Source organism: Drosophila persimilis, unplaced genomic scaffold, assembly GCF_003286085.1.
Source record: "Drosophila persimilis strain 14011-0111.01,24,50 unplaced genomic scaffold, DperRS2 tig00000002-arrow-pilon, whole genome shotgun sequence".
Classification (NCBI taxonomy): Eukaryota; Metazoa; Arthropoda; class Insecta; order Diptera; family Drosophilidae; genus Drosophila; species Drosophila persimilis.
In genome coordinates this window covers 4778155-4789020 of record NW_020825289.1, presented here as the reverse complement: position 1 = coordinate 4789020, position 10866 = coordinate 4778155, and the positions used below count along the sequence as shown (strand labels likewise).

The following is a 10866-nucleotide window of genomic DNA, read 5'->3' as shown; positions in this document are numbered from 1 at the left end:
TCAAGAAGAAAGTAACGTGCGTTAAGATATTTTTGAATATAGTTAAGAGTTTTTGAATATTATTGAAAAACCGAATTTCGAAAAACCCCTGAGGTGTTTCCAAAAACCAAATCAATGAATCATATCCATCGGTTATGTAAATTAGGACTGAGTGATGCTGTGACATGGCTTAAGCTCTGAATGCGCCGACGATGAGTCGCGGAGAGATTTTAATTTATTATTAGTTACTGTGAATGAATCATGTGTGTAATGAAGAAAAAAAAGGAATGAGTAAAACCGCAGTTGCAAATATCAGCTCACTTCCAGCCCACTCAACAGCAGCAACAGCGGCAGTGAAAACAAGTTTTAAAACATTTTAACGTCAAATCAAGGTTAAAAAACTGCAGAAAAACGGCGCCCACGGCGAAAGCAACAAAAATATAATAAAAAAATCCTCCTTTGTTTTAATGACGTCGCCGGCAGCTAATAAATTGATTGAATTGCATTTGATAAATGATTAAAATTTTGAATTAACACTCAAACTGTGACATCATCGCCAGAACGAACGAGAGTTTTTGAAAAACGATTTTCGAATGTGGGCCGGCAATGGTCACGATCACTTTTTTGATGCCCTAAAAGGAAACGCCGAAGGTGGCTCGTTTTCTCAAGTGTCTATTGTTTCTTTCAAGAAAAGAAAATAAATAAGAAATAAACGAAATAATCGTGGCTGACCGTCAGTCGATCCCCTCAGATAGTGTGCAACAGCAGTAAACGGAGTCCAGTTCCATGTTTACCCAATCGGGTTCGGGAGTAATCCAAGCCTCGCTTCATTTGCATGGACTTTGGGCGTCGAGTGCTTCCGTCCTCACATACCACATTACACATGTACCGAGAGCTGAATTTGCATTTTTTATTACCAATTACAATTAAATAATCCATCGATTAGGCGATATGTGGACAGTCGAGCGACCAGGTCTCAGTTTCCCTCCCTCCCCATATACGACTACCACCTAAATCGTTGGCTGGATTCATTCGTTTGCCGATCTGGCTCCGCCCACAAAGCTTTTGTTTATTCGTTTTCTACTTTTAGCGGGGCACAAGGGCGTAGTCCCAAAAGGGGTGCTAAATCAAAGTGGTCTTTAATTAATTTTTTTTGGAAATCTTGCCTTTTTCAGGGCTTTTGGAAGTTCCGGGGAGAATCGTGAAAGTCCCAGTACTGCCGCCTCGTCTGGGCTTAATTAAATTATTCGAAATTATCGAAACGTGCGGGGCACTGACTGACATCCCCCCCACTTCTCCCACTCCACACACACCCCCCTCAAATCTTTTGTTGTGTGTTGTGCGAGTACATGATGTAGGCCAGCCAATTGTTTATGAAGTGCACAGCGAGTACGAGTAGTACATATGTATGTACATATATATCCAATATAGAGCATGTATATGCGATGCATGTGTGCGTATCCACTTTAGTTAAGTTAAGCATGTGTCCATGTGTTTGTGAGCTGTCCGTATTTCGTTGCCAGCTAAACATTTCTTGTATACAGCTATATTTTGTTGCTTTTTATCTGCGGATGCCACTCGGAGGCGGTTCAGCATGAAGTCATGCTTGGTCTCAGCTCCAGCCCCATCTCCTCACGCATTCATCTTAATTACGAAGTTTTTATGATCTTCATTTGTAGATCAAGATTGTAATTTTTTTCTGCCACACCCGAGTACTTTTTTCTTCATACTAAAAGTTTTAGATATTTCCCTTTGTTTTTCCAGTCTTAATGCCAAGTGTAAACAAAGCGGCTCGGGCCAGACCATCGCCTGTTGTTCATTAAGTGCAGCAAAAAGCTGAGAATGCATAAACAAAATAAATAATGCCATAAATTGGATAAACAATCCAAGCACAGTTTGCCAAAAAACAGACTTTATGGACAAGCAAATTAGTTTAGTGTTTACCCTGCTCTCCTCCTCCCACGCAGCTAGAGGGTCTCTCGATCTGATCACGTCACGTATTCGGGAAGGGTATGGTAAAATATCATGTGAGATTGTTATAGCAGTGTAAGACAGTACGTATATACATAGTATAAATTCTTGACAGACGAACGGAGAAACGCGGCTGATCCTGTGCAGCTGGACATACATATATGTACATATTCAGTTTATCGCGTTAACAACTTTACATTAATCACGTCTGTCCCCCTTCTATTTACTCTTTCTGAAGTGTTGTCATTTGCTGATTTCACTTTTGCAGCTGCACCAACACAAAGAACTGTAGTCGAGGATTCGGTGTGCAACTCAGAGCCAATTTTGTTGGGCAATTTCCTAGGCTCCAGCTCTCTCAGTCTCCAAATTCCAGATGTTCCCACAGACAGAAGGAAGAAGAAGGAAGGGCTGGAAGGTATATAAATATAAATTCACTCAGAGAAAAAATGGGAAGTCGAATCAGTTTTCGAATCGCGAATGAAGATAATCTCATTATTATTTTTCTTTTAAAACTCGTAATAATGTCGTTGGACTCCCCTTCCTTTTTGACACACTTTATTCTCGAATTCCAGAGTGATACGAGTACTTCTTTTTGACCAGTGTTATAGTATATACATCCATACATAAGTGAGCTCCAAGAGAAGGGGGAATAAAAACGCTGACAATCGTTAAGCTTCTCGTGATATATTCTCATTTGTTGTCTGCAGAGGAGAGTTGTGCAAGACTTCCGTTGAGTGCAATTATTTTCATACTTTTTTTTCTGCATTTCCCTGCAAACCTGATGAACGGGTTTTCTTTGGCTGTGAGTGCATTCCACTCCAGACTCCGGATACTCTGTGATTTCGACTGGTTTCCGTAGATGAAGCAAATCTTTAAGTGCCACAAGTATTGGGCAATTAGTGATTCCGAATCTTTTCGCAATAAGTACAGATTACCTTGACTACATCAATATTTCTGAAAGTAGTGCTCTTAATTGCTTGGGTCAGATGCGACTGAGAGGGGAGTTGCTCACTTTTCAAATCGTTTGCTGTTAAGTTTTCTGTTAATTATTGTGATATTACGCCATTCTGTCAACCGAAGACTTAGTAAGACTTTGGGTCGAGCTTCAGCTTGGGCAAACAATAAAGTTGTTTGTCAATTGCTTGGGCAAATACTCGTGCTCAGGTGGAAAAACAAATACCAGAATGGGGAAGAGGTTAGATGGGAGAACAAGCCAATATCAAATAAAGCGGCAATTAAGGAAGGTGATTGTGCGATTCGGTTTATCTTATCAACGACAAATTTTGACCCCAGGGGCGTCATTTACCATCCTCAATTTGTTTGCATACTAAAGCAATATTAGCCGCAGAGCTACCTACAAAAGAGAAGACGATGTTTCCTGATTCCCAATTCGTAGGCTATTGATAAACAATCAGTGGCGGAATATTCAAATTAGCCAGGTCTCATGTGTGATTAGCCGATTTCTCACACATTTTAAGCATCAAAGCAGACAGCAGACAGAACGGAACAGAACAGAACACAACAGAGCGGTGAGCTGGCGGCTGGAGATGGAATGGAGAACAGATCCCACAGAAGAAGCCGCCTTGAAATTTACGAAAAGAGCCGCCTATAAATCGCAAGATTTCAGCACTGCCCAGGGCTTTATCTAAAGCTCCATTCGGAACAGTATTCAAAGCATAAAGCGTAACCAATTGATTGCTAATTGATATTGATGTGTCGATTATTTTATGATTATTCTTTATGATCGTTAAATTTGGATATGCCAAAAGGCGAGCGAGATCGAACACCAAACTTGATTCAAATTTGTAGATCACTTTGACCAATCAGGCCACTCCCTAAGTACTTCTCAGGCCTTGTCTTGCCTTGTCTTCAGTTGGATTGTTATAATTTAATAACTACACGGGAGGGCAAATTAAGTCTGTAGTTCGGGTACCACAAAAACCACTTAAAGACGCTTTCTTTAATTGCCCCCAAAACGAAGATTTGGTTTTTGTTTTTCGAGAAACCTGTGGGGTAGCTTTCGGCTGCGGCTGTGGCTGTGGCTGTGGCTCTGATTGTGGGTCTGCCTCCAGCTGCTGGCCAGCTCCATGGACAGACAGTCATTTGTGTGAAAATCATCGTAGCATGAAGCGTTGTCAAATACCGTTTGTTGCGGGGGTCGGTCCACTCTCATGCTTTTGTTTCGGCCATTTCAAGGTCTGTACAGAAACCGTCTGTTGGGTCAGACCTCCCTCCATTGACCAGAGCAGAGCTCTAGCAATGCGGGTTCTGGCATCATTTTCATAGAAACGGCATTAGGAGTTACTCATACGCAGCGTGGGTTGGATAAGATTAACGAAAGCCCACATAGACATAGCTCATCCTCCCCATTCTCACTTGACTCTTTGCAGACAGTAGAATGAGCTCTAACAACTGCGGTTTCATCGATCCGCAGGGCCAATTGAGCGCAGCCCTCGCTAATCGGGACATACGGGAATTCCACACTGCCCTGGACAGCGGTGCCCAGGCCAATCGCCAGGACGATCGACACACCACCCTCTACGAGAAGGCGCTGTCCACACCAGGATGCGCCCAGTTCATTGAGGCCTGCCTGTCCCACGGCTGCAATGTGAACTATGTAGGTTACCCAACTTCCAGCCGCGGTCTTCATTTATAAGATTCCCCAACCTTTATTCCCCGCAGATAAATCAAAAGCTAAATAAGGCCGCCATTAGCTATGCCGCAGACTCACGGGATCCATCGAATCTGGCCGAGCTATTGCGTCATGGTGGTGTCCAGGTGGATCGGAAATACAGCCAGTTGACGCCTCTCAACTCGCTGGCCAAGAACCTCACAGCGGAGAATGCCTCTCAGGTGGGCTCCTGCATTCAGCTGCTGCTCGAGTACGGAGCCTCTCCGAATTTGGTGGATCAGGGCGAGTTCACGCCCCTCCACCATGTGCTGAAAAATAGAAAGATTGAGGCAGGCACTAAGCTGGAGCTGATCCGACTTTTCCTGAAACAACCACAGTTGGACATTGACAGCTATCGGAACGGGCAGGTACGCCAGATGCTGAGGGATCAGTATCCGGAACTGCCGTTGCCGGAGCTGCGCGAGGCCGGAGCAGAGATCGACTGCGAGCGACTCCTCCGCACGCTGCGGGACGGTGACGAGAACCAGTTCGAGCAACAGTTCGTGGAGTACCACCAGAATGTCAGCGGAAACGCAGACAACCAATGCAACGCCAACCAGGAGGAGTATCAGTCCCTCCTGGCGGAGAGTATCAAGCGGGGCAAGCAGCGAGCCTTTGAGGCCATCCTCGAGACGGGCATCAACATTAATCCTTCAAAATTGAGCGACATCAGCCCCGTGGAGTTGGCCGTAATCTGGGGCAACCACAGGGCGCTAGAGAAGCTGTTGAAGCATCCGCAGCTGAGGCTGACATCGCATTCCAAGCTGTTGAACGCGGTTATCAGTCGTCTGGGTGAGCAGCCGCTGGACGACTTCTGTGACCACCAGCGCTGCTTCCAGCTGCTGCTCGAGAGCGATCGTGTGGACATCAATGAGGCGGACAAGGCTGGCCTGGTGCCACTCTCCTATGCGGTCAAGTATCGCAACACAAAGGTGGCACAGGAGCTGCTACGACAGGGAGCGTACATCGGGGCGAGAAGCGCGTTCGGAGATCTTCCCATACAGGAGATGGACCCGAAAGTGCTGGAGGAGCACTTCGATTCCTGCATCACCACCAACGGGGAGAAGCCCGGTGACCAGAGTTTCGAGATCATCATCAACTACAAGAATCTGATGAGACGCCAGCGAGAGTCCGGGCAGTCGGACAGGCGGAGCATTGGCCATCCTCACCAATTGGAGGACGAGATGACTCCAATCGCATACATCGCCGATTCCAAGGAGCTACGTTACCTGCTGCAGCACCCGCTAATCTCGAGTTTCCTCTTCCTCAAGTGGCACCGCCTCTCGGTGATCTTCTATCTGAACTTTCTACTTTACTCTCTCTTCACTGCCTCCATTATCACGCATACGCTCCTTAAGTTCCACGAAAGCGACCACACGGCCCTGACTGCCCTCTTCGGCCTGTTCTCTTGGATAGGGATTGTGTATCTCATCATCCGAGAGGTCATACAGCTTGCCATGTCGCCGCTGCTGTACTTCAGGTCCATCACGAACCTGATGGAGGTGGCTCTCATTGTCTTGTCGATCCTAACCTGCATGGAAGCCAGCTACGACAAGGAGACGCAGCGCATACTGGCCGTCTTCACCATTCTGCTGGTGTCCGTGGAGTTCTGCCTGCTGGTTGGCTCCCTGCCAGTACTCTCAATTTCGACGCACATGCTCATGCTGCGCGCCGTCTCCAGCAGCTTCATCAAGAGCTTTGCTCTCTACTCGATCTTTGTGCTTACGTTTAGTCTGTGCTTCTACATACTGTTTGGCAAGCCCCAGGTGGATTCCTCCTCTCCGAAGGACAGCACGCCAGAGCCAGCAAAGAAGGGAGAAGATGATGGTCACTTCAACACCTTCTCCGTGCCCATCGAGGCGCTCATCAAGACGATTGTGATGCTCACGGGAGAATTTGATGCCGGTGACATAAAGTTTGACAGCGTCTACACTTACCTCATCTTCCTGCTCTTTGTGTTCTTCATGACCATTGTGCTGTTCAATCTTCTGAATGGTCTGGCTGTCAGCGATACTCAGGTGGGTTTATATTTCCTTTTCTTCCTCGGATTTATCCAACTGTTTTCTCCCCTCTCCTTTCCCACAGGCCATCAAGGCCCAGGCGGAACTGAACGGCGCCATTGTCCGCACCAATCTTCTGACCCGCTACGAGCAAGTTCTCACTGGCCGAGATGGACACGCTATTGTGGGGAGTGAACCCTTCCGCAGCATCTGCCAGCGATTGATGAACGTCTACCCCAACTACTTGACTTTGCGCCAGATCTCAGTGCTGCCCAACGACGGTAACAAGGTGCTGATACCCATGAGCGATGGCTTCGAGCTGCAGCCCCTGAATGGCAAGAGCCCAGCCAGCTTCCAGCCACTGCCCACGAGCGCCACGCAGAAGAAGAAGCTGCTTGATCCACCGGTGAAGCTGCTGCCCTGCTGCTGCTCCGTGATGAACGGCAAGTGCGCCCAGATCGATGGCCGGACCGTGAAGCTAGCCCTGGCCCTCATCGATCAAAAGTCCAATACTGAGCAGAGGCGCCAGCGGGACCAGATAAGCGATCGTCGACTGCAGATCATCGAGCACAAGTTGGAGAATCTGCAGTTTATCGAACAGAAACTGGACCATCTGCTGCAGGTGCTACAGGAGCGCACTTGACCAGGGCAGGGACCCTGGATGGCTCTAAGCTATAGTATTTATTGTACGAGTAATAATCAGTTGATTAGCATTAGCATTTAACCCGTATTCAGAGCAGACTGTAAGCTTAAGTTAGTCTGAAATTGTTTTTATTAACATACGAATAATGAAATTGAACAAAACCCTTAATAATTTGTTGTCAGTAAGTAAGTAGTATATAATGGTTATATAGACAGTAAATATTGTATAAACGAATATCTTTACTGTATGTACCATTTTGTACCAGAGTAAATATTTTGTAATTGCAAATGTTAGATTTATGCATTCTTGAATTTTCATTTCTTTTTCTTTTCGTTATAATAGTTTTATTATCTTTAATTGGTTTTCTGTTTTCTGTTTTCGTTTTGTTTTTTTGCATTTGATATGATTCGGTTCAAAATGTGTGTGTTGGTTACGCACATATTATGGTTAATGGTTCTTAATCTTGTTCGTTACTCTTTTATTACCCTTTTTGTATATCTTTGGTTTATAAATTAATCTTTGGCTAAGCTGAGGAGCGTAGCGTAGCGGATCAAATCAATCAAAAGTTGATGGGTCTAAGGGGCTAGCTAACGAGGCAGTCAATGGCAATGGCAATGGAAATCCAAATGGAAATTTATGCAAACCATGCGGCAATAATTTGTTAACAATTTTCTGCTGCCCAATTATCGTTTTGAAAGAGACGAATTAAGCGGAAATTTTGATTTGATCCGTTGGAGCGTGTGGGGAGCGAATGGGGAGCGAGTGGAGCGCAGGCAATGGTTAAGCTAAGCTAGAATAGGAATTATTATAAAACTATGCATTGTCTCTTTTAGTTTGTAATACTCGTAGTGTAATATTTAATTGCTTTTATTATGCCGTAGCTGCTACTGCTGCTGATTTTGGACTAGGACTAGAACGACCAATAAGGTGGAAAATCAAAATAATTGACTTAGTTCTCAGAGCATGTTAAACAATTGTACGCCTTCTGCTGTAGCTTTGGTTTACCGTTTTCTGTACGTATTAAATATTTATCTTTATTGCTGGTTCTTTGTGTTCCACTGTTCCCCTTTTATCTGTCCTTTTTCCATCCGCTGAAACGTCAACCTCATCATCCATATATGTATATGTACTTTAATCTCAACAATATGTATATATAAATAAAATCGTGTATTCTGTAAGGCATGCCTAATCAAACCAGCCGTATTGCTAACTATAGGTATATCTGTATGTACTATATGTAATCAGCCCCTAATCCGTCTCCATTGGCTAATCCCTAGGGGCTTCTGTTCTCGCTGCTGCCGCGGTGCCATTGCCATGAACTTTAAATGCATAGGACTCGGTTCTGTTTCAATTTCTGATGCTGTTTCTGCTTTTGCTCGGTTGAATTGGTTCTTGAATCGACTTGAATGGGAGCAAAGCATTATCTACTGCGATTACGAGTACGATTCGATAATGTCGATAATGTAAAATCTAAACTTTTAAATCATTATTATTATTCGTTTTCCGTTGCTGCGTGTGTATGGCCTGATCTCTGTTCATTTGAGTTGGTTTCGGTTTTGGTAACGATGTCTATATAATTGAATATGCCTCATTCATTTTATTGTCGTTATACTCTATGACTAAATTAAACCTCCCATATTGCATCATTGCGTCGGCTCGGCTCGTCTCGTCTCGTCTCGCGTCGCTCTCTAATCGTAAACATCGTTTGAAGCGATTATTATTGAAAGATAACTAAAATTAAAGCTTCTTTGTTTGGGTTTTCATTTTCTTTGATGATTGGATGAGAGTTTCTATTGCTATTTCGTTACCGTTAATCATTATCGTTTATCGTTTATGTACAATCGAATACGAGTACTAAATATTGTAAATCCTATGTCATACAATATATAATCCTTGCAACTGTTAGGCAATGTACCATTATTAAATATCACTTAATTGACGAGTGTTTGGTTTCTGTCTGTTGTTGGTTTTGTTTTGCTTTTGTGTCGGTTTTTTCTTTTGGTTTTTCACATTTTCATATTTCATCTATCTCTGTTAACATTTCTAATTAAAAATTACGATTTTAGTTTGGTTTTTTTTTTTTTTTGTTTTTGTATCATTTTGCTTGTTCTTGTTGTTTTTTGTGTGTAAAAATTGCAGTTAAAATCACAATTAATTTGTTGTGTGTACGATATTTTGTTTGTTCTTGGAGAAAACGATTTAGTTGGTACCATAGAATTTCAATTTACTATCAATCGCTGTCTGATTGTCTGTTGTTGTTAGGTTTCGAAAATAGAGTAAGAGTAAGAGTAGAGTAAAGTCGAGTGGAGTGTGCACTGCTTTGGAGGCTGCTGGTGTATTTCGGTTTCGGTTTTCCTCGTATAGTACTATGTATAATAATCATACCGCAAAACTCGTGTTCGATGTGTAAACTTAATGCGATCACAATGACGACTTAAGAGCGAGAGAACAACACTTAAAATATAACAAAAACACGACAAGTTTCTTGGAAACTTGGCCCAGGGCCAAGCCCTTATCAAAGTTGTACAAAGATGTCACGTACATAGTTTGTAAAGTGTAAATCATTATGTTAAAATAGAGTTCTTGTGGAAGCTTACTGGTTTGTTCTTTTGTTTCATAGGAGACCACAATTGTTGCAAGTTGGTTTTGATTTAAGCTACTCTAAATCATATAGTAAATTAACTAATCATTAGTTCACAACAATAAAAGTTATTCGTTAGGTAGGACTGCGGTTCATCTGGCTGATTGCTGATTGATTTCGATTTGGTTTGGTTTGGATTAGTTCGATTACGATTTGACTTCGATTCTAGTGCTATCTTCTGGATAGTATATTATTTCCCGATTGGATTGGGTTTAATATTAGATTCACTTGACATTGTTCTTCGACTTAAGTTATTACTGAAGGATGCTGAAGAAGAGAGATGGATAGAGAGACATATGTATGTACGGGTAAGTTGAGGGTGTGGATATCCAAATACTCATATGTACAATACATGATAATCAAAACTACTAATACTTCGCTTTTGTACTTCGAACAATCGGTAATGAATAATAATCGCTTATCGGTATCGCTAGCGCTAGCGCTATCGTAATCGTATTGGTAATCGGTAATTGTATGCGGTATCGTAGTCGTAACGAAAAACCTTTATAAATATTTTATTAAATTTGCACTAACTAATGTTATACATATGTATGTACGTATGCTAAGACCTGGTACCGTACGGCATACGCTATGTAAAGTATATCTATAAGTATAGTATTAGCTCATTAGTTTAAAATACTTCTTTTGGCATATGTACAAAATATATTCATATGTATCGATAATTGAGAAAAAAATCAAATCTACTGTCATGAGCCTAGATCTGACCGCGATAGTTACACATATGCATAGTTACATATGCATGCATGTATAAATGGGTGTATTGAATGCTCGAGCATGCATGCAATGCCAATCTCTTTGTATCGTATTGTATAGTTCAAAAACAACCTTCGAAAATATCCAAGAAATACCTCGATATGACTACAACTTAGAACCGAACGGCCGGTAAGCTATTGACATATGTTCTGCACTTTTCTCCGATACCGATTCGTATTCTGATTGT

At 42.8% G+C, this 10866-nt stretch overlaps 1 protein-coding gene across 1 annotated transcript; it reads left to right on the top strand.

The window, feature by feature from the left end:
* On the top strand, positions 1-7557 carry LOC6590080 (transient receptor potential cation channel protein painless). Its single transcript, XM_002015634.2, has 4 exons — positions 1-16; positions 4341-4567; positions 4633-6639; positions 6707-7557. Exons 2-4 carry the CDS (start codon positions 4349-4351, stop codon positions 7262-7264), a joined length of 2784 nt encoding a protein of 927 aa, XP_002015670.1. The 5' UTR covers positions 1-16; positions 4341-4348; the 3' UTR covers positions 7265-7557.
* Positions 7558-10866: the final 3309 nt, after the last annotated feature.